The sequence below is a fragment of the Corvus hawaiiensis genome, chromosome Z (assembly GCF_020740725.1).
Source record: "Corvus hawaiiensis isolate bCorHaw1 chromosome Z, bCorHaw1.pri.cur, whole genome shotgun sequence".
Classification (NCBI taxonomy): domain Eukaryota; kingdom Metazoa; phylum Chordata; class Aves; order Passeriformes; family Corvidae; genus Corvus; species Corvus hawaiiensis.
The window spans coordinates 75,452,924-75,476,432 of record NC_063255.1 but is presented as its reverse complement, the minus strand read 5'-3'; the positions used below and the strand labels follow the sequence as shown (position 1 = coordinate 75,476,432).

At 43.3% G+C, this 23,509-nt stretch overlaps 1 protein-coding gene across 4 annotated transcripts in view; it reads left to right on the top strand.

The window, feature by feature from the left end:
• ZNF462 (zinc finger protein 462) overlaps positions 1-22,977 on the top strand; it is an 87,673-nt gene extending 64,696 nt beyond the window's left edge. For all 4 annotated transcript variants that reach the window (XM_048290612.1, XM_048290614.1, XM_048290610.1 and 1 more), the window contains 6 exons: positions 5,536-5,800; positions 8,319-8,455; positions 13,791-14,014; positions 16,378-16,510; positions 21,264-21,378; positions 22,336-22,977. In XM_048290612.1, coding sequence (XP_048146569.1) covers positions 5,536-5,800; positions 8,319-8,455; positions 13,791-14,014; positions 16,378-16,510; positions 21,264-21,378; positions 22,336-22,537 — 1,076 coding nt within the window. In that variant the 3' untranslated portion in view covers positions 22,538-22,977. The remainder of the gene's footprint in view (positions 1-5,535; positions 5,801-8,318; positions 8,456-13,790; positions 14,015-16,377; positions 16,511-21,263; positions 21,379-22,335) is intronic.
• The last annotated feature ends 532 nt before the right edge of the window (positions 22,978-23,509 follow it).

The following is a 23,509-nucleotide window of genomic DNA, read 5'->3' as shown; positions in this document are numbered from 1 at the left end:
AAGTGAACAAATGTGTGCAGTCTTCACAATCTTTGTATGACACCCTGCTTCACCACCCTCCCACTTTTCAAGCTGTTGCCATTCATGGCTATGTGTGCAATCCTGCCACTCAGTCAGCTGGTAATTTTGAGTCCCATTGAATTTTGGAAAGGATTGTGTTCCTAAATCTCCTAAGTTCCACCCTTACGCTTATCTTAAGCATTTTAAAGCAATAATTGGCCGTATGTTGTTTGTCAATGTTCTTTGGTCTTACTGCATCTGTACTTGGTTTTACAAATTTGTTTCTATCCAGAGGAAACTGCTGCTTTTCTTAAACCCTTGGATTTTTTTTCTGTCGTTCTTGATGAAAATCTTCTTTATGAATGAAAGATAAAATTAAATAACATTCCAAATATTTTCCTCTTAGTCTCTCTAGAACATTTCCTCACAGATCCAGAATGTCCTAGGCCTCTATTAATACTTAATTTCCTTCTTTTTCCTCACAAAGCGTTACTAAGCACTTTTTGTGCTTGTGTGTATAATGTTATTTATACATTCTCTTCGGGGTTTTTTCGTACCTCATGAGCCAAACATCTCTGTCTCCAGTTTCACTGTTCTTGCAAATGCTGGTCTCTTTTGAGTGGTTGATGTTTGTGTGTGGATATACCAGGAGAGCATGATGTGTTCACTTTAATCTCCCAGTGACTCCTCCTGGTCGTTGAGCTGCTGAATTATTAAAATTCTGTGAATTCAATAACGTCACTTTCCAGTGTACTCCAACAACTGCTTTTCCTAAGCAGTGTTCCTCCCTCCACCCCTATCCATCACTTTGCAAGCATGAAAGTGTTTATATTACATATATCTGGTTCTGTCCACCCTAAAAGGATGAAGCAGTGGTTTAATTTCTTCGCTTTAATAAAGTCCTTTTCCCTCTTGTTTCCCAGCGGTTGCTCAGTGTCTCTTTACTTAGACATGTCTGGGTGTATTTCCAGCCTGTTGTTGTTGGGTTTAGGAGTCTTGTGGAAGTGTTGCTGTTGCATATGGTGCTCATTGATGGCGCTGAAAATACCTACAAAAAACGGAAACATCACTGAATTTCTGTGTAAATTTATGTATTCAGGGGCTGAAACTGCGTTTTTTTCTTCTGGAGGGATCCCAAAGTTTTGTTTTCATTTAGGTATCTCAAACGTGTTACATGCTGCTTAGGATCCAATAAAACTTGGATTTTCATGTTGCTTCTCTGGTGGGTTTTCATTGTATGTTTTCATTGTACATTTTTTCCCCAGTGTGTGATCCCAGGGTATGCAGGGATTCAAGCTGAATTGTCATGACTCTATTGCCTTGCTCTTTTGGGTGAAGTAGTAACTTCCAGGTTTGTTGGCAGACTCATTGTCCCAGTTGTTGGTACTGTACTCTGGATGAATTTTTCAGAGTGAAAAGATCCCTGACCAGGCATTTTAGTGCTTTAGGCACTCTGGGTAATGCCCATGGAGGGACACAGTGGGACTTGCTTGTGTGTTCTTACCAGAGTGCAGTGGTAATGTAGATACAGCTAAATCACCACATGGACAGGCATTTCCCCTGCTTTCCTTTCAGCTAGTCATTTCTGGAATTTTGGGTATAAAAACGCTGTTCTGTACTAAGGGAAGATGATGGCTTTCAGATCCACAGGTGCTGACAGGGGTTACATTATTTGTTGGCCTTGTTATTCATCCTCTGCAGGTAATTTGTAGGTAGATGCCGTATGTAGAATCTCAAAATTGAGATTTGCAGCGTTGCCGCTGTTCTTCCGTTTTTAACTACAGCAGTCACTGTTAATTTTTGCCTCTTGACACAACTGTAGGTGTCCTTCATTTTATCTCAGATCATCCTATGCTGTTGTCTTATTTTTGGAGTTGCACGGTGAAGTCCTTCCATTTATTTTGAATAAAATTACTTTTTGAAAAGGAATCTCAGTGTTTTTGGGTGTGGGCTTTTTTTGTTGGGTTGGTTGTTTCAAATGAGTCAGGGCTAAGTGTTCCATTTTCTTCTCTTTCACTGCATATATGAATGTGCTTTATTTTCCTGTGCTGCCTCAAGGCTGTTTAGTGAAAAAAACCCCTCCTTTTTTCCTTAAAATGTAAACGGTACTTCCTGGCGTTTCATTTTTCTTCATTTCATTTCCCTTTCATTTGTGTTTATTCGCTGCTGTTGTGTTTTACATGTACTTAATACAAATTTTCTTAAATCTTCCCTTTGCTTATTTTAAATGTTTTCTGCTTTTTGACCTTGTAGGCTCTTAGGGCCTTTTTTGCTTTTTTCAGACGTGGATGGCTAAACCCTCTTCCTGCTCCAGGCCAAGGTTGTTAACACTTTATCAGAGCACTCCCAGCCGTTTGTGCTTGGGGTGCAGGAAAAAGAAGAGGTGGAACTTGCATTGTGTACAGCCATGACTCAGTTTTTGGGTCAGTTCTGAGGGAAAAGCTCCGCTCCCTTCCTCCTTCATTCTCCAGCCTGGCATCCAGGCATCCTGTTGTTGGGGCAGCCTCCAAAATGTGTCTGGAACATCAGCCCACTCTTCCAGCTGGTGCCCAAGGGAAAGTACCGTTTTTAAAGCATTGCTGTTGCTCCATGGCTGTGGATTTGGAACCCCTGGCCCTTCTCTGAGACACTGCTTTTGAAAAATAAATGTTAAAAAAATATCCGAAATCTCACCCCCATCCACTGTTTGTCATTTGCTGGCAGTTTGCTCTGTGCTCTGTGTGCCAGGATCTTTGGAGGCAAGCTCAAGTCAGTTGCTGTCATTCCACTGCCTCTGCTGGTTTTGGAGTGGGCGCAATGAAGGTGGGGCTCGCTGAACCCAGTGGAAAACTTCCCGTGCCTTCAGTCAACTTTGGACTCTGTCCAGGGTGTTCCTGGTGGAGCCGGGCTGCACCTTCATGCCAGGATAGCTGTCTGGCAAGCTGCTTCTCAGACACCAACAGAAGCCCTTTACACACGTGTTAATCCTGAGTGTTTTCCTTCAGGAAGTGGTAGATCTTGAGCTACAGCAAGATTGCCGTATAATGAAAGAATTTGGCAAGGGAAAAGGCAAAGAGTACACCAGGCCATGCAGCTACCATTGTCCAAGGGTACAACTCACTGGAAAAAAAACTCTTCAGATGGCTTTTTTAAATTCCTCTAAATATCATAACTATTTTAATTGTAAAAGAACAATATACCAAAACCTGCCAGGTGGCCAGCGTGAAAGGTAGAATTTTCTTCTAGCTGTTCCTGATGACAGGGAAAGTGACTTGATGTGCTTTTTTTTTGTGTGTGTGTGTGTGTGTGTGTGTGTGGGAATTGACATGAAGCTATCCACTTCTGCAGTTTTCACGTACCAGGTTCCACAGGGCTGTGTAAATAATTGATGGAAAGTTCGAAAGCTGGAATAATAGACACCAGATGATAGGAGGAGTAAAAACATCTGAAGTAAAGTAGATCTTGCAGACAACAGCAAAACTTCCTTCTGAAAATAATCATTTTTAGACCTGTTGCTTTCTTAGCCATGGATATCTCTTGAGGCTTTGGCCAGGAACATTGGTGGTGTGGTGGAAATTTTTGATCGTTTCTTCCTGAGGAGGGGAACAAGTGAGCTGCAAACTAGACTTCATTACCCTAAGAGTAATTTGATTACACAAAAAAAAAAAAAAAAAAAAAAAGTTGTTCCAAATGCTATGAACTTTCTTTTTAGGCTGCCATGCCCTTGTCATGTCTAACAGTGTTTTGAGCTTTTAGAATCACTGAACCTGGTAGCCCAGAGAAGTGAGTCAGCAAATCCCCTCTGAGCCGTGCACTTGGACCTCAAGGTTCTGTTCCAAAGGAGGGTGAGCACACAGTTGCTGCCTTTGAGAGAAAAGAGGCTTCTGCAGAGGGTTTACAGTTCCTCAGGCCTGTCCTGTGCCAAAGTAAAGGAAGTGGGAAGCCTGCTTCAAGCACAAGGGAAAGAAAGCCTTGACATTTAAACAGGTGGAGCTCACTGTGAGCTCTCCTGGTGAACAAACGTGCTGTAGAAGTGGTGGAAGCAGGAGATGAGAAATGCTGTGTTGTAATCCAGCCTCACTCAGCTCATGGGGCTTGGATAAGGAAAACAAAACAAAACAATTCATTTTACCAGAATCTTTCTTGTCTGTGCCTTTCTCTTTGCTGTCTACACCTGGTGGTAAAGCCAGGGGAGCCCAGAGACATTTATCTGCTGTGCCTGTTTTGTTTCGGGGTTTGGTGTGAGTTTTTTTATTGTCATTATTTGTTACTCATTTTTTGGGCATGTGTAACCCCCGCCTGTGGTAGTGGGAAAAGAAAAGCAAGCATTTTGCTCTTTTGAAGACAGGTGGAGAAGTCCCCACACTCAGTGTTGTATAGGCCTGTTTGCCTTTTGTCTCCCCATACTAATTGGTCGGAATGGATGGTGTTAAGTTCCCACAAATGTGTGTCTGTTAGGGAATTCCTATATATCTAGCTTTGGGGAATTCAGCTTTGGAAAACAAAGTACACATCAAAGCAGGAGGTGGCTGGTACAGTTTGTGTCCTGCCTTCCCTCCCTCCCAACACCCCCCCTCATTGCTTTTTTCCCCCTTCTAGAAAGCTTAGGAAAAGAGCCTTTTGTCTTCTATTCAGGAAAATTGCACTGAAATTCATCTGTGCTTTATTCATCTGCTTTGATTTGTGCCATTCATGGGCAGCTGTGGGTTATATTGAACAAAGCAGATGAATTCCTAACCTCCACATTCAAAGCAGTGTGTTGGGAAAGGTTCAACACCACCCTCCCTCACCCCCCCTCTCCTTTTTTGGGGTATCCAACCAAGATGTTAACAGCTTTCAGTTTCAGTACCAAGACATCTCTGGACTGTGTTCTTCCACATGCCATTAAAATGGCGTGGCAGAGTTCTGCAGGGCTGTAGAAGGGATGTGTCTATAGGGATCTCTTTCCTCAGTATAGCAAAACACAGTGGTTTGAAAGTTTGCTTTGCTGTAATTGATGATTAAACATCTCTTTTATCCAGTGGTGATTTAATTTCTAACATCATCAGCATGAATAGGGAAGAGTATCCATTTCTTTTTCTTTTTCTTTTATTTTTTTTTCCATATAGATAGATTATTTACATGTATCCAGTGCCAGATCTTCACCTTGTGTGAACTGGCATAAAATATTTGAGAGGATCTGGTCTGATTTATGTGCCAAACACATAAAACATTTGGCAGTATGATTAACGGGCTTTACCTTCACAAACTAAATGTCTCAAAATCAGGCTTCTTTTTAGGCTACTTTTAATTTAAATGTGTCACTCCTTTCCTCCCCAAAATCAGATCTAAAAAACCATAATTCATACTGCTCACCTTTTAAATTGTGGAATACACATTAAATTAGATTAAGAAATGCCGCACCTCTTAATCCCTTCAGAAAGCAGGATTAGTTTCATAACCAACAGCTTGGTCAACTCCCTCCAAAAGCCAGTAGGTTCTGGAGCAGGCATCATCAAGCCTTTTTTAGATTTGTTGATCCACCTGGAATAACAACTTTGCTCTGTTTCCCTGCAGACTCTTCGTACTCGGAGCCTCCTGATGTTCAGCAGCAGTTGAACCACTACCAGTCAGCAGCTTTGGCCAGGAACAACAACAACATCAGCCCAATCCCACTTTCAGGGAGTGCTGCAGGAGTGGAAAAAGCAGAAGCCATCCTTAACTGTGAATTTTGCGAATTCTCTTCGGGTTACATACAGAGCATCCGGCGCCACTACCGCGACAAGCACGGAGGGAAAAAGCTCTTCAAGTGCAAAGATTGCTCCTTTTATACAGGCTTTAAGTAAGTACTGTACAAAACAGATGAAATTAACTCATAGGGGTTTTTGTTTTTAAGCAGTTGAAAAGACTTCTGAGATCTTTGAGAGCTGGCTGTAGCTAACAGGGGCATGGCCACTGCTGACCAGGGAGAGGAGCGTAGGAAATGCCATGCCAGATCACAGCAGCATCCATGTAATCCATTTTCTTCTCTCCTGCAACAGCCGGTACCATCTGCTGCAGACAACAGCACAGTAAGTCCTTGCAGTAGGCTTTAGAGTCATGGAATTGTTCAGGATGGAAAAGACCCTTAAGATCATCAAGTTAACCATTAACCCAGCACTGCCAAGCCCAACATTAAACGCTAGTGACACATCTGCACATCTTCTAAATCCCTCTGGGGTGGTGACTCAAACACTTCCCTGGGCAGCCTGTTCCAGTGCCTGACAACCCTTTCTGGAAAGAATTTTTTCCTTACATCCAATCTAAATCTCCCTTGGTGCAACTTAAGGCCGACAGGTTCACAACATCCCCATTGTCCTCTTGGCACAATCCTTCTTCCAGAGGTCATAAACTCTCCTTTTTTTCCCCCCAAGTTCCAGACACAGCTCTCTGTTCAGCCAGGCCAGTCTCATCTTTTGGCACATGGAGTCAATCTGCTCTTGCAGCTTTAGAATTTCCTTCTTGGAAAACATCTAGTATTCCCGGATCCCTTTGTCCTTCAGGATGCTCTCCCAAGGGACTCTCTACCAGTCTCCTAACCAGGCCAAAGTCTGCCCTCTGGAAGTCCATGGTGGTAGTTTTGCTGCACCCCTCCTTCTCTTGAGATTCTCTGAGAATCAAAAACTATCATTTCATGATCCCTTTGTCCTTAAGTGTGGAAATTTTCTCTGCAGAAATAATGTAATTTCCTGGTGCAACCAGCATGAAACGTGGGACAATCAAGTGTCCTGGGGCTACAGGGGAATTTATATCACCTTACTGAAGAAACCCTTCTCATGTAATTCTATTTCCCTCCGATCTTTCTAGCCTAAATGGTAGAAAGATGCTATTCTCTAGCATATCTGATAGCATACAGAGACATTTCAGAAAATCCAATTATTTAAATTTAAAGGCTCAGTGCCTTGTGTGTTTGTTTGTGTGTGTGTTTTTAGCTGCTCCTCTGTAAGAAAAGAGAAGGCACCTGTGCAGTTCATCATTTCCTCCTGATGTGCTGGGCCCTTGAGCATAACACCCTCAGCTGACATTTGAGGTCTTAAACTTGTTACTAGTGACAGTAAACAGTAGGACTGATAAAGGGAAGGAGTTCTGTTGAAGAAAATGTTGAGTGCAAAGCTTGGAGAATCCACATGAGAGCAGCTCCTAGTTACATGTCTCTACCCTCTGTGGCTTCACTTTTGCTTTCTCTGTGTTAAAATGTGCTACTTCTGCTTAATATCCTGATTGCTCTCTGTCTTAAATACTACCAGAAATTTCCAGGTCCAATCTCTTTGTGTCTTGCAAGTGCCATTTTCTTTCAGCTAGGTGTTATGAAATAGGCAGCATTTAAACACATTCATAGCAGTGTATTTTCTGTCTTTAAAAAGGGATGGGGAAGGCAAAATAAAAAGCCCATACCAATCCCATCTTCAAGCCACCCTAGAAACTTAAGTGTATGAAAGCAGTGACCAAAGTTGATAGAAATAAACCTGCAGAATTCAGTGATTGCTGGATTGGGTCCAAAGCCACTTTTTACTCCAGTTCAATGTGTCAAGTCTCTTAGCTTTTGCAAGGTTTATCACTGCTTTGGGAAAAAATTACCACGTGCCTCAAGTTTAGGCACAGCTCTCATTTCAGCAACTGAGTTTGTGGTTAGATGGATGTACAGTTAAGTTCTGTTATCTCTTGCAACCTTTAAGTATGCAGCCAGCGTAATGCCAGCATGAAATTTTTGGTTGAGGAGTACTGTGGAGTATTCATTTATTCTTCCACACTAATAAATAGAGTATTCTAAGTCTTGGGTTTTCATATTTATGGCTGATGCTTTGAAAGTTAAACCACTCCGTGCCAAACTCAGTATGAATACAAATCCCTTTTGTACCCACAACCTAAAGTTTAGCTGGTTAGATCAAGATGGTTAAGGTGTTTTCTGCCCGAGATAAGTTTGTCCTCCCCTCTGCAAACCCAGAACAGTTGACGGATTTTGCTCAACTGGCTAAAAATTGAACCTTTGCTGGAGAAAGCGTACTGAATGTTTCAGCCTGAAGACAGATAATGAGCATGAAGGATGGGAATTCTTTTGCTATCTTAGCTATAGCAACGTGACTATATGGGGCAACCCATGCAGCAGAATATCTTGTCACAAGGAGTGTTTGTTGCTTTGAGGGTACAAGCCTGCAGATACCTCTGCTCATGTGTCACTCATGTGAGCAGCCCCTCTGCAGGGCCGTGCAGACAGAGCTGAGTGGCATCTGCACCTCTTTACACCACACATCCCTTATAGAGCTGTGACACCTCGTGGTTCCCCTCCTGACTGCTGCCATTCTCTCCCTCCTCTCTCACAGATCTGCTTTTACTATGCATGTGGAAGCCGGGCATTCGGCAGTCCCCGAGGAAGGACCCAAAGACCTTCGCTGCCCTCTCTGTCTCTATCACACCAAATACAAACGCAACATGATTGACCACATAGTTCTGCACAGAGGTAACAACGTCCGTGTCCGTGTCTGTGTCCAGCGAGGGGAGTGCTGGACGCTGCCCTGGTCTGGTTTCTTTAAATTGTTTACACTGGTTTCATTAAATTTTTACTCTCTCTGTACATGAGGACAAGTTCATGTTGAAGAAGTCACTAGCCCTTGCTTATCTTTTTGTTTTGTTTCTATACGATGCATCTGATTTATTTCCTGTAAAATTCAAAGTTCACCAGTGCCAAAACAGAGCAGATTTGGAATAGTTTTTAAGCTCTTCCTCAAGGGAGGTGAGCAGCCATCAAACACCTGTTTAGCAAGTGTTGCCCTAATTTGCAACTTTGATCTAGGCCAGAGCTGTGCCCTGCTCATGTCCTTGTTATCTTAAAGGCCTTGCTATCATAAACTCACCCAAAAGGTTTATCAGCTAACCATAGAGGCCTCAAAATATCCCTTGATAAATTCCTTGAGTATTTTCTCCTCAGTGTTCTTAGAAACAAAATATCTCATTTTTTGTTTTACTGTAAGACTCCTTTTCTGTCTACATGTCTCCTTTTTTTAAGTTTTTTTAAGCCTGCTAAAAGTGGGATTAGGGATTTCTACATTCCATTAACTGTGGGCTTGCTAGCTCAGGAGAGACAGCAGTTTGGGCTCTCTGGGCTGGGATTCCTGCCCACAGCTATCACACTTGATGCGTGTAGATGGTCTGTTGGCTGCCGAAATCCAAACCCATGTGTTGGGATGGCACTCTGCCTGTGTGCAGGTTGGGCAGAGTTTCACAGTGGGGTACTGCTGGTGAGCAAACACAAGTTTTGCATGCCATCTTTTTCCTGGAGGAGATTCTGGTGTGACAAGTGCTACCGTAATTCCTTGTAACATACCACTCTCAGTGCTGGTAGCTTGAAGTCCTTCTTGTACCAGGTGCATGGGGAGCTTGGCAGAATTTGGATTTCTTTCTGCTAGCAGGGCTGTTCTGAGGCAACATCTGGGGAAATGACCTGTTAGTGATTCAGAATGCACATTACAAAGCTGCCATGTTTGGTTGCAAGGGTTTGGCAGATGCTTTGGCTTGTACTTCCTGTCTTTGAAGGTGTTGCTATGTCAGATTTTGCCTGGTTTGCTCCATTTTGTGGCTGTGCCAGGGCTCCAGGAGACAATGCCAGACTTTTAAAACAGGGGGAACTGGATGGATTTAGGGTGTTTTCCATCATGCATAGATTTGATACTGGGAATGTCCAGTTGCAGAAGTGGAAGAGCACTTAATGAGCTCAAGCAGCTCTACTGCTTGTGCAGAGCTGTTTCTGGCCCGTTGCAAGGAGGTTTTTGCCTCCTGGGTGAGTAAAACTGTCAATCTGTTTTTCTGTAGAACTGTTGCTTCAGTTGCAGAAGCCAGCCTCAAAGAGTTTTTGCTGCTGAAACAAACCTTATAGCAAAGGACGTAATGGTATATGCACCACGGTGCTGAGAGAGAAAAAGCAGCATAAGAAGTTTTAATGCAAATGGGATTATAGCTGATAAAGAGTCACAGAGGCCACCACAGGGTTTTCTTTGACATCACGTATCCAGGTAATAAAGGAAGCAGGGTTCATACTTAAAGAGTTATTTCTGGTGCATATATCCAGCTAAAAAACAACCCTCTGCTGTTGTGTTTAATTGTGTGGCAGCTGGAGCAGACAGTTTTGACAAGATTTAACATGGACTGGAAGAGAGACTGAGGGATAGTCAATGTAGTCTGAGATAGCCTTCCTGTTTTATGGCCATTGCATTGGCAAAGCAAGGGCATAACCCTGAGCTGCGGCCCAAGAAAATTAGTTTTGAGGTAGATGGAGTGGTGCAGTATGTAAAATCAGGAGTGAAGGATTTGATCCACTTATGGTTAATGTTCCTTTTTGTGCAAAAGGCATGTTTACAGATGCATGACTCTTACATTACTTCCAAGTTGCTGCACTCCTAATCCTTGGTGAAACAGCATGTGCTTGAAATGGAGAATGTATTTGCCTCCTGATGAGTGGCTACTGAGGCTGAATTTCACAGGGTTAAAGGAGTATCAGCTAGAAGCCTGAATGCCTAGTGAGAACAGAAAAAAATTAGGCAAGGAATTTGCTTTCCATGAAGAAGGAGAGGCTCCAAGAGCTTCTGTCATGTACCACTCACCCCTGATCAATATAAGGGCAGCTCAGTCTCCCTTCTGTGGGTACAGGTGGAGCACAGACATCTGATTGCCGGTGTCCTGTCCCACGGGGCTGACATAGCCAGAGGCTGCTGCAGGTCACTGAGGGGAAGTTTGGCTCTCTGGTTCTTTATGACAGGTCTTTTCCCTCCTGGTCTCTATGACAGGCAAGAGGAGACAGTGAATTCCTGATCCATGACCAGCAGCAGTGTTGGCCTTTATGCTGGACAATGCAATTAGTGTGTCACAGAACCATTTAGGTTGGAAATGAGCTCTGAGACCATCGAGTCCAAGCTGTGACCTATCCCCACCTTGTCAGCCAGCCCAGAGCACTGAGTGCCACTTCCAGTTGTTCCTTGGACACCTCCAGGAATGGGGACTCCAAACCTCCCTGGGCAGCCCCTTCCAGTGCCTGACCACCTTTTCTCCTGATGTTATCCCTTCCAGTAGCATTCCTCTCATGCAGTTTGAAGTGTATTGGTGTTTTTCCAGGGCTGAATGCAGCTTACCAAGTTCACTGTTGGCTCTACTTTTAAATCCTTGGGCATTTTTCTTCCTTTTCCTTCCCTTAGAGAATTAGTGATTTTCTTCTCCCATACAAGAGGGGTAACACCCACATGTTTGGAGTAGTTACCTTCTGGATAAATTTTCAAATTCAGCTACCTCCCCAAAGGCTTCCTTGCCACATATCCTGATTCCTTGCACATGCTTGTTTGTGACATTTTCCATTGTGCATACAACTTCACTGATAACATGCAGAGCCCTTATGCAGTGCTTGCTTTTGACTACTGGAGTGCAAATTCTGCATGTTCTGTGACTGTAGTTTGGATTTCCAGGCAAAAAATACACATTTTCAAAACCCAGGATGACCAAATAATTGGTCTGTGTCTAGATAGTAGGACTGCTTTTTTTGGTTTACCTCTGAGAGAAGGAAATAAGTTATATGAGCTTTGGTGTGTTGCTGAATAAAGATATCTCCTTAAAACTAAGGAGTAATACAGTCCTGAGCTCTCTTGTGCCTTGAGCAAAAAAATATGTGTCTACTTTGAGTTATAGCACTGCAAATAGTTAGTCATTAATGTCCTTTCAGTTAATTCCCTGATGTGATTAGCCTGAATATTCCAGTCTAATGGAAGGATTGGATTTCTTAAACCAAGATGATGCTTTTGTCAGGTGTTTATTTTGTGGTTATTTTTTAATTACACCTCTTGCAAAATTGTTCCACAAGCCAGGACATCTTTTTGTGAGGTGTCTGCAGCAGCCTTTGATTAGACACTGATGAACTTTGAAGAAGTCTACACGTGGGTAAAGAAGCTACCTCTTCAATTTGTGTGGGGGGGTTTTATGGTTTGCTGTAATTTTTCTGTTGTCCAGACATGATAAATGCATAGTAAATGAGTAATTAGATAAACAGGGCTTTGCAGGGGCAAGCTGGAGGTGAGAGCATCACCTTAAGAAATGTAACATTCCAGGTCCAGGTAGCCCTGCAGGTTCCAAAATCACTGCTTGGAGGAAGCTCACTGACATGAATACATCATGTGAAGGTTGTAAATCATTCCCTGATACTGAAATCCTTCAATCTGGAATTGATGTTCATGTCTGTTTCGCTCTTCTCCTCTTACTTTGTTGCCTTTGACTCTGTGTGATTGTGAGGTAATAGGTTTTGTTAATGTGAGTAAGAGAATGCTTCATTACTTCAGACTGGTAGATTTAAAGTTTTATACCATTCCATGTCTTAGCTTTTTAAATCTGTGCCAGGCATTACACGAAAAGTGAATTTTAAAGTATTTTAATTAGTATTTCTGTTTTTGAAAACCTCACTTGGCTTTTTGACTTTTGAAACCAGCTGTGTCACTTACTTCTGTGAGTCCAAAAGCACACAGCTGCAACAACCTTGTAAAAAGTTTTTCTAGTGATCTCAGCAGCATAGCTTCAAATTCTGCTGTGTCTTGAACCCTATTCTCCCCTCCCCTCTTTCCACCCTGAATGGCTGCTACTCAGTTTCTTTGTGGTTAGAGAAGCTGTTGTTGGTGTAGAAAAGAATCACAAGTCTTTGGGAGTTTGTTTCCTTCTTTTCTGGTTAAGGCATAGCTTTGGGGAAAACTTCAAAAAGAGGGAAGTTACGAGATAGGGTAAGTTTTGTGCTCAGGGGAAAGCCAGGCAGGATGGAATATTTTGTTGAGCTGAAGAAAAAAGTCTTACTGTAAAGGGAGCGCGTGTTTCTGTAGTTGTCTTTGGATGTAATTTTACCCTCCTCACTGAAAGAAAGGGCCTGTTGGCTCAGATCCATGTGTGCATTGCCACGTCTCACATTCCTTCAGCCTTCATGTGTACCGTAAGAGATTCAGGCCTCTTTTTTTTGCCTGTCCTTAGGGATGAGCCTGGATGAGAAGGATCAAACCCCTCCTTTAACGTGCAGTCCGTAAGGAGGAACAGTGCTAAGTTTCAAGTGTTCTAGCTCAAAATGCCAGTTGGGGTAACAAAAGCCTTAATGAGGATCTGCTGGTGACTCTCAGCTGCACGGTCAGATTTGGGGTTTCTGTTGTGTGCACAGCGTGGAGGGAACCACAGTGGATGAGTGTTGAGGCACATCGGATTTTGGCTGTGTCAAATGACCGAAATTAATTGCTGCTCTGTTAAACATCAGTGCTTTGTTAGAGGAGTGGAGAGTTTAGAAACTCAGCAAGAGCATTTTCAGTACATCGTACACGTGCAGAGTTTGAGTCTGAGCTTTCTGAAGGCTCTGGGTATGTCGGGAATTATGCAGCCTTTTTCCAGGGAAAGGTGCTGCCCTGCTCACCTTCTGAGTCCTCAGAGGGTAGGTTTGGGTGTGATGATGAGGACACCAGCTCGGATTTGTGCAGAGCCAGCAGCCTGTAATGCATTGGGAAGCACCCTGCAGCTTCCCTGTTTATTACTTTTCTAGAAGCTGTTGCTGGCCACTGTCAAGTACTGGACAAAATCACACTTTCGGTCTTGGCTGGTTTGTGGCTGGTTTTGTATTCCTGGGCTCTGCTCCTCTGACTCACAGATGGAGTCTCATTTGGCCCAAAACCTTCCATTCCTATCCTCTTCACCCAATCACCCATTACCTGCCTTTGTAGTTTTTGGAGATTAACCCCGTCCTGGCAGGGAGAACTGTTCCCTGGTGTTACTGAGTGAATGTTGTGCTGTCCCCACAGAGGAGAGGGTTGTTCCCATTGAAGTCTGCCGTTCCAAGCTGTCCAAGTACCTGAAGGGAGTTGTTTTCCGCTGTGACAAGTGTACCTTCACCTGCTCCAGTGACGAGAGCTTGCAGCAGCACATAGAGAAGCACAATGAACTGAAACCTTACAAATGCCAACTCTGCTACTATGAGACCAAACACACAGAGGAGCTGGACGCTCACCTTCGAGATGAGCACAAGGTAAGACCCAAATAGCTTTAATTTCATTGCAAACATTATTGGTTTACTTGCATGTCTTAGTAGCCAATTTGGCATTGGGGGTTTTTTACCTCCCCAAATCTGGAAACTAATCCCATGTTGCACTTCCCTTCCTCATTTTTCTCTTACTTATTTTCTTTTTTCTTCAGAAACTGAAAAATAATCATTTCTGAAGCTGTTCAGATTGATCAGAATTGGCAAACTGCTGCATGCAGAGTGTGATTATCTGTAAAAGGCTCCTTGTGCATGCTGGGCTTATTTAAAAGGGGGTGGGAAAAGGGTCGTGGAACAATACCAAGGCAGTGTGATTCAGCCCCTGTAAAAAGGCAGGAGATTCCAAGCACAGGATTGCTCTGGTAACTTCAGCAGCGTGACATGCCATGCATATTTTATTAACAAAGAGGGCTATATATCCCGCTTTACATTTAACAAGGGAAAGATAAACAGCAAATCTAACCAGGTCCTAAGTTAAGACTGCTTTGGAGTTTTTGTGGATTACCTGAGTGCATACCAGGTCCAGTCTTTGAGAAGTCATTAAAGGCTTTCCACAGACTGCTAGCTTTGAATTTCTGTAGCTGAGAAACCGTTTAAGTTCTAGAACTGGGATGTGTTTTGGAATATTTCCTAGCGTGCTTCCTTGGCAGTTTCCAGGGGAGGCAGCTATATGCCTTCACCTCTTGGAGCTGAGCTGCCCAAGGTCCTCACTAAAACTTCATTTACTGAATGACTTTTCCTTAAAGCCAAGTATATTTATAGGGAAGGTATTAGCAGCAGAAGTCCCAGAAAAAACCTCCCACTTTTTATGCTTAAAAAATATTTGTCCATCTTACAAAACCAAACTTTGTTAATTTATGCTGGGCTTCTATGCTCCTCTGCTATCTTTTATTACTTCTGGAGAGTCTTCTGCAATTCAAATGGTGCAGAAGGAGTTCCACACCTCCTGGTCATCACAGCAAGATGTCTAGTATATGCAGGAGGAGCTTTTGCTTGGTTCTTTTTGACACAGTGCATCAGGCTGGGAAGATTATTCCCTTAACTTAGCTCTCCCTTCCAGTCTGGACTTGCAGTGGTGGTGCTGGGGAGTTTAGGGCATCCTTTCTCCTTTTTTCGTTGGAAGTTATACCTCTCCAATTTGTGTTTTAAGTTCTGGGCTCAGCTACTACACAGGTTGTCTATCGCACCTTAAAAAGAATTTCTTTGTATGAGCTGAGTTAAATCAAGTGCCTTTCGTGTGGTCTTGTTTGTTTAAATTTGTTGTGGGTTATGTGCTGAGTTAGAGAACCTCATCACAACTGTCTGTACCCAGTACTAGGAATCCTCACACCTCTGCATTCAGGATACTTTGTTATTTGGATGTACACTGCAGTCTACTTCACATCCTCCTCGGGATCGTTCCCATTTCCTTTCCCACAGAGGGGTAAAAAACAGTCAGTGGGTGTTGATATTTCATTCAGCATCTTGCAGGACATGTTGTACTGCACTCACCACTCTGTCTCCATCCCCTCTGCCTCCGTGGCTCAGTGCCTGTGCTGCTGGAGGGCTGTCTCTCTGCATGAAAGATGAATCCAAAACACTTCCCAGCAGTGATCAATGAGCTCAGAGGGCGTTTGTCATCCAGCAAGTATTAGCCTCAGTGTCCTGGTCATGCTCCACGCTCTCCGCCTCCACTGTAAATCTGGGCTGCTGCTCCACTGTTCCTGTTGGATGTGGTGGAGTTCCTGACTCCTGTGCCCTGAGCTGCTCCTTTCATACTGCTGCTGTGAGCTGTTAAGTAGCTGGTGCATTTCACCCCAGGGTTAGCTGAATTTGTCTGCTGGGTGAAGTGTGTTCCCATTATAGTCTGTGTATCAGTTTGCAAAGCACTTTGCAGCCCGGCGTAATGAAAATTAATCTGTTATTAATGAGTGAGAGTGTATGTGGCACACAGCAGCCGTGTGCTTAGTGAGAAAAAGAACCATCCTTTCATGAATAAAGCTGAATGAACCAGTCACAGAGAGTTTCCCTTCAGCGTGGATCTGTGGTAGCAGTGTTTGATCACAGTGGTTGAATAATGGCATAAAAATGAGGATACGACTTGATGTTTCACATTTACTGGATGGAGAAATGAAGGGGGTTTGCCGAATCTCATTAATTTCCAGAAACCAGAAATTAGGAATGCCGAATAAACAGCAGTAGAAGGATCGCTGTCACTGGAAATAAATGAGTGTTAATTTGTTTATGGGGGCTGCATGTCACCTCGACCTGAGCAGGCTTTGGGGTGTGCTTGGTTTTGTTCTGCATATGTGGCCACGTCTCTGGTTGGTTGGTGATTGTGCTGGGTGCTAACAGAAGTGTTTCTTTCAAAGGTGAGTCGTAATTTTGAGCTGGTTGGACGGGTTAACTTGGACCAGTTGGAACAAATGAAAGGGAAAACAGAGAGCTCTAGCAGTGATGAAGAAGAAAAAGAAGAAGAGTTAAGCCCCAAGGCTGAAGAGAGAGGTCAGTGATGCTCTTTGATGTGTTGGGGGGTTTTCATTGGGTTTTTTTAGGCACTGCAACATGCCTCAGCAGTCTAACTGTGCGAGGTCAGCTGTTGAGTGGACAGCACAAAGTCTGCAGCAGGCATGGCAGCAGAAGCAGAATGTGGCTTTCCTGAAGACACAGCTCCTCTGGGAATCTTGTGTTTCTAATCCTCCTTGTTTCTGTTAAGAGAATACATGCTATGAGAAAGCACAGATAGCATCTGTGACTAATCTGCCTGTTCAGATAACATCTATAAGGACTTGGAAAACTATGGAAGTGTATTTTAGTGGCCTGTCAGATTTTCTGTTTCAGTAACCAGTACCCAGCTTTCACTTGGCGTTGTCCAAGTGAGGGATGTAGGCTACTCTGTGGGCTGTTATTTACTCTCTGGCCAGCATTCTTTGTCAGATAGTCAGTCCTGTTTGCAGTTGCTGCAGCTGGCAGCTCCAGAGCCACGGTACATCCCTACCCCACCTGTCTGTACCATTTTATATTTAAATATGTGCCATGGTTTGTATCTAAGAATAATCCCACTAACTTCAACAAGGCCGGGCCATATGCTTTTGGTTTGGTTGAAGTTAGATCAGCAGGGAAAAAGTAAGTTCTCAGTTAATTAAATGAAGGGTTTCTTTTCCAACAACCTTCTCCCATGAAAGCCAAGTTATTTCAATATCTGGTGTAACTGTGTTTTGTCTGGTGCAACAATTCAGCATTCAAATGCAACAGCTCTCTAATGTCTTTAGTCCCTTTGTGGTTTGTACAACAGGTCACCCAGTTCTTGATGCTGACAACTGCAGTTAGCCAAGTTCTCTGTACTTGCACCATTTTTACCTTCTTCCTCCTGATTTTTTAGCTTTCAAACTCACTCAAGGGCTTTTCACAAAAAGAAACATGTCTCTGTACATATTTTCAGGCATTCAAAAATTCCTATTTCTGGGATTACAGGTAGTTTACAGAACTAGGGGGGTTCAGATCATGCCTCTTGCCTTTTAACAGCAAGACCCCAGCATCCTGGGTTTAATTTAGTGTCCCTGCAGCATAAATTCAGTTTCTGCTTATCAGCAGCACTTCAAGAGTGGGTAGTGATGGCTTTTACTTAAATGAGAATGGAAGCCAGTGGAGGAGGACCTAAAGGGGTGTCAATTCCATATGCATTTCAGAGTTCAGCATTAGCAGCTGTTTGGGAACCTGCTCGGTTGTGTCTGCTCAGGGACAGCTTCGACCCTCAGAGCTTGGTGGCTGGAACAAAAATGGTGTTGTGGTTTGACTGAAGCACCAGCTCACCACAGCTGCAGATGCAGCAGGCTGATTAATGTCCTGTGTAGACCCACAGCTAGCAGGGGGTGAGGAGTCAAGCTGTCCTGGTGAGGATTACCTTAGCGTTACACACAGGCACAGGTGCTGAGGTGACCTTGGAGGCTGTGGTACCCAGACCAAGGAGAGGAAAGTGCTCTCTGCCAAGCCTTACAAATCCCTGCAAATGTGCCACGGGCAGGGGGGGCAGCCCAAGGTGAAGTTCATTGTTTAAACTGGCTTTAGGTTACACTGTGAAAGTGTAAAACCGTCACCTTCTATGCTGGAGTTTTACATTTGCAAGGGTTAATGGATGTGTTGTCTTCATGTTTCAGAGCTAAGCAAGGCAGTGTTTTAATGATTCTGTCCTTTTTTTTTCACCTGTGTCTCTGTTTTCTTCAATCCATGACTGGCTAAAATTATTTCTGCATACTTGTTTGGATGACCAGCCTAAAAAAATCAGGCAAGGTTTCAAGTTTGTTTTGCAGCATTTCTTTCCTCTCTGGCCTGTAGGGTTAATGTCTCACTGTTGTTATTTTTTTTTTCCTCCTTTTTAATCTCTTAACCATTTGTAATAGATGATACTAAAATAGGTAGAAAATGCGGAAAACACTTATGCCTACTGCAATAACGATATTAGAAAAGATCCAGCTGTATTGATTGCATTTTTCTAGACAAGTTGTGTGAATTGCCACTCTAAGGTGCAAGATTTTTGAGAAATATCCCAATGAGACAGGAACTGAAGACATGGGTGGATGCTCAGTTGCATGCTGGCATCTTCCTAGGCATTTTCAGAAGATACTTCTGGCACAGAAATGGTTTGTCCTCTTAGCAAAGGACCAGACCTGTGGTTTCAGACAGAGCCTGTCACAGTGGCTAATGCTGTCACAGCTTTCAAATCACATCAAACTGTGTAATCCTGGGTGCTAGTGGGGTGCATATGACAATTCTAGCCTTTGTGGTGTTAGCAGGAAGTGGGATTTGCTGAGAGTGCCTCTGTGTGCTCCAAGTACCTGTCCGAGGTGTGTGACTTTGGGAGAATCAGGATTTCTTCCCTAGATTCACCACTTTGACTTGAGCTCCTCTGCGCAGTATTGAAGGTGCAAATAAGAGATTGTGGCTTCTCCAAGTGGGCCGTTGGTCCAAAGAAAGGCCATTGTCCATGTGGACAGACAGAGCTGGGCAGCAGAGCTGACCTGCAGTCTTGGATGGGAAAGGAGGGCAGTCATTTGCTTGTGGTAAAGGATGTAGCATAAAAGGAGATGTGTGGGGAGAAATGAAGTGTCTGGCATAGACCATGCAAAGTACAGCTCTCCCAGGTAGGAACTCTGTCTCAGACAGGTTCTTACTGATCTTTATGTGTTGGTCTTAGCAGATCGAGAGGTGTTTTTCTGTAACAGGCAAAAATTAAATGTCTGTGAGTGCTTGTGTGACACAGCAAAACCACAGAGAAGTCAGGCATGTGTGCAGTCTGGTACTTCTCCTCTGCAGGACCCAGAGAAGAGCAGCTGCTGATACTCCTCCAGGGAACCAGCCCAAATTCACATCCCTAGAAGCAAAAGTTACTGGGAAGTAGGATGAGCAGGATAGTGTTGTCTGAAGAGGTGGTGAATTTACTGGAGTAACACTTGCTAAACTTAATGGGGGTTGCAGGTGCAAATCGTGGACTGCCTTGGGTTGGAAGGGCCCTTTAAAGCTCATCCTGTTCCACTCCCTGCCATGGGCAGGGACACCTTCCACAGTCCCAGGCTGCTCCAAGGCCCATCCAACCTGGCTTTAGACATTTCTAGTGATGGGGCAGCCACAGCTTCTCTGGGCACCCTCTGCAACTGTCTCAACACTCTCATCTTCAAAATTTTCTTCCTTGTGTCCAGTCTTATCCTACTCTCAGTTTAAAACTGTTGCTCTTTTCTCTGTCACTGCTCTCTGGTGAAAAGTGTTTCTCTGTCTTTCTCATAAGCCTCCCTTAAGAACTGAAAGGTCTCCCCAGAGATTCCTCTTCTCCAGGCTGCACAACCCCAGCTCCTCCCTGTTTAGGCAAAAACAGTCTCTGTGTTTCACATCTCCTCTCTGCAGAGGCCCAGAATAAACACCCTGTTGTGTGCTATTACCATAGGTATATTCTTATACAGAACATCAGCAGCATTTGCCTCTAAAACTGATTTAAATATCAAAAATATTAATCCCCCTCTCATGACTAGTCTGTGTTGCAGTGTGTTTATGCATTTGTGCCATGCTTAAGGTGTTAAAAATCCAGATGTAAACGGAGCTAATGGCATTTGCTTGCATTCTGGTGTTCCCCCTGACACAGCAGCTTTATGATATTTAACCACATAACAAATAAGTCCCCAACAATAAGAAATGCAAAGTGGATTTTTATTTTTTCCTTTCATGGGAAGAGGCAAAAAATTATGTCAAGAACCATTCCATATAAAATTGAGGTAAAGGTTAACTAGTGAGAAATGTGTCACAAAAATGCATTTGCAGGACTTAGGTATGAATAACAGGGAATGTGTGAGCAATTTTGAGTTCATAGACTGATCCCGAGCAGAGTAAGTCTGAGAGAAGAAATCAAGTGAGCAGAGATCAGAACCAAAATTAAGCAAAATCCCTTTTATTATGTAGTTCAGGAGGAGTCAGAAAGACATTCTGTTGATTTCTTGCTTAAGATAATCCCTGCTAAGGAATTAATGCTCTGAGCAGATGGTGCTGTCTCATTTCCAGCAAAAGAATCAAGTGAGATAGTTCGTGCAATTATTTTTAATGGCTTGTGCGGTGATCATCTTAATTTGTGAGAAAATGTTTCATCTTTTGTCGGAGCAGGCTGTGTTCACATGGAGCTTGGCTTTCAGGAATGTCACTCCCTGAGCTGCCAGTGACTTCACTCATTTTACAAGGTGCTTTACACTTCTGCAAATGAGGCCCCAAGCACTTTGTATAAAAGATTAGGATGCGATGAAACACCTATGTAGTTAAGATGGAGGACTTAATCCATGAGACTTCATGATTTATTACAAGAATCACATGTTAAATATACCAAATCCATGTGTTTCCTAAAATTTGTACTACCGGTTCCAAAACTGTAGATGGACTTGAGTGGGTTTTTCGATTTTGCTTTCAGGCCACTTCAGTCCTAGACTTTACAGTTTTGATTTAGAATTCAAATTCCACAGTCTCTTCATTTGTTGAAATACAAGAACAGGGAGTAGTAACTTGTTGCCCCTGCTTGCAGAGATGCTTTAAGACCTAGGATGGGGTTTGTCACTTGCAGCGTCACTTTTCTTTTGCAGGAGTTGCATTTTCCCAGTTACTTGACAGGAAAGTCCTTTTGCTTCTCTGGAATGAGAGGTGCAGCAGAGGGGATCAGAAGAGGATCACAGTGGTCCCTTCTTGCCCTGGCATTTCCGAGTTCATGGGCTGTGCTGTCCTTTTCCAGATCCCATGATGTTTCCTGACAGCAGCGCTCCAGAGAAACGCTTCCCGTGCGAGTTCTGCGGCCGATCATTTACAGAGGGCTCTGAGTGGGAGCGGCACGTGCTGAGACACGGCATGTAAGTTGCTCTGTGTTCCCTTGCCAAACAGCCAGGGGTGTCAGTAGAACTCTGTATATTCTCCTCACCCCAGATCTCCCCTCCCAAAAAGCCACGATGAATGCAAACACAGTTCTGTGTAGACCTAAATCTGTGGATACTGTCATCAGATGTCTCTGCATGTTCACCCATTCATTCTTCTTAACTCTGCTGACCAGGCTGGCTATAAACCGTAGGGTTTAACTGTGATTCTAAAACTTAAAGATTGTCTCTAGGTGAATGCCTCTTGGCCAGGATTAACTTCCCCTAAGTGTACTGTTGATTTTTAAAATAATTTTTCCTCTCTGTGGCAGTTTGCACACTGTGGTGTGATATGCATCACAGGCATCTCTGGAACAGTCTGTTTCCTTCTTTTGATGAAGATCTCATTGGTAGCAGAGATCTCCTTTATAGCCAGAGTATCTTCAAAGAGTGGATTTCTTTCAAGGTTGCGGACATCTGGGAAGCATTTGAGTACAATATTGTGGGTTAACTGCGATGGGAGGAGAAACAATAACTTCTCTTACCCTTAAGAGAATATAAGTCTGAATATAAGTACTTGAAATGCTGCAACCTATGAAAAGTTTTATGGGATTTTATTAATTTGTTGGGAAAAGTACTCCTTTCCTGTTCTTTTGTTTGGTGTCTCCTAAGTCTTGTTTACAAGAGGCCAGGGAGATGGGAATAAACTTCAAGTGTCACAATTTGAGTTCTTCCCTCTGGTCCCAAGTTTGTCCCAGCGCGGAACAAACAAAGATTCGATTTCAGGGCTTGAATGTCATGGGTCCAACCAGCACATTCATTCGTCTGCCTCTCCTTTTGAGCCTGTGGCATGGTGTGGCTGCTCTTTTGGAAAGTGATCCTCTCCTGTCCCTCATGGGACGGGCATGGCTTTGCTGTACCCTGTGCCCGACCGACCGTTCCTGTTTTTCACCGCAGGGCGCTGAACGAGAGCAAGCACAGGAGCGGCGAGGACAGCCAGCCCAAGGAGGATGTGGAGGACACCGCCAGCACGCTGCCAGAAGAGAAGGAAGGCATCGAGACCATGGTGGTGGACTACTCCCACGCCGGAGAAACAGCGGTCAGCATCGTGGCTGCTGACAAACCTCTCCTAGACAACCCGGAGGCCAAAAGTGAATAAGCATTTGGTGTGTGGTTCTAATCGACGTACTTGAACGGTGATGAGAGGGGCGGGGTGGGGTGGGGCGGGCAGAAGGAAGAGATAAAGCTGCTTTTAGGACTGAATGATCTATTTTCAAAGCACTGGTACCTGTGTGAGTGTGTGTATATTAAAAGTTATTTAAGTGATGGAATAAGTGGTTCCATTACGTCACTGCATCTTTTTCCTCCTGGATCTGACAATGGGAAGTTATATTCATCTTGGACTAATGAAGCAACTCCCCGTGTTTTTCCTACATTACACATCGTGCTTTGCAGTGGAGAGACTTCGATTGTTTTATGAGTGGAAGCGTCGTGAGTGTGGAAGAAGTGGTGGGGGGACAACTTTTCAACGCACAAGTTTGTGTGCGTTTTTCTAGTTTTAATACATAACGCTTTTCCAGACTGAACGCAACTGCTTTAGAAAAGAAAAAAAAAAAAAAAAAGATAAAAAGAGGAAAAAATAAAAAGGAGAAAAAAAAAAAAGGAAAACAAAAAAAACAAAACAGAAACTGCTTTGCTTAAAAAACAGTCACCTGTTTCCTAGTACCTCAGAATTAACCAAGGGAGATCTCTGCATTTGTCAGTACTACCTGTTGTTGTTGTGGTTAAATGTAGAGAGACTGCTGGGCAAGGTGGTGAATGGAGGAAGAAGAAGAAAAAAGTTTTAAAGAAAGGAAAAAAAAACAAATTGTGCTTAAAATCCCAGTGTGGGTTTTATTTCTTAAAATACTGTGATTTTTTTAATTATTTTAGTAAAAAAAAAAAACAAAAAAAAGAGAGAAATACTTTAATTCCTAGATAACTGTTTGTGAATTGTCATCCTTTATTCCAGGTAAGCTGTTTGTTAGTATTCAGTTATAATTTTAGTATTTGGTAGATTTCATGTGACTGATTGTGCAGTTTTGTTTGCCACACGTTTTATTTTCTATCAGCCTGAGGTGTTACAAATACA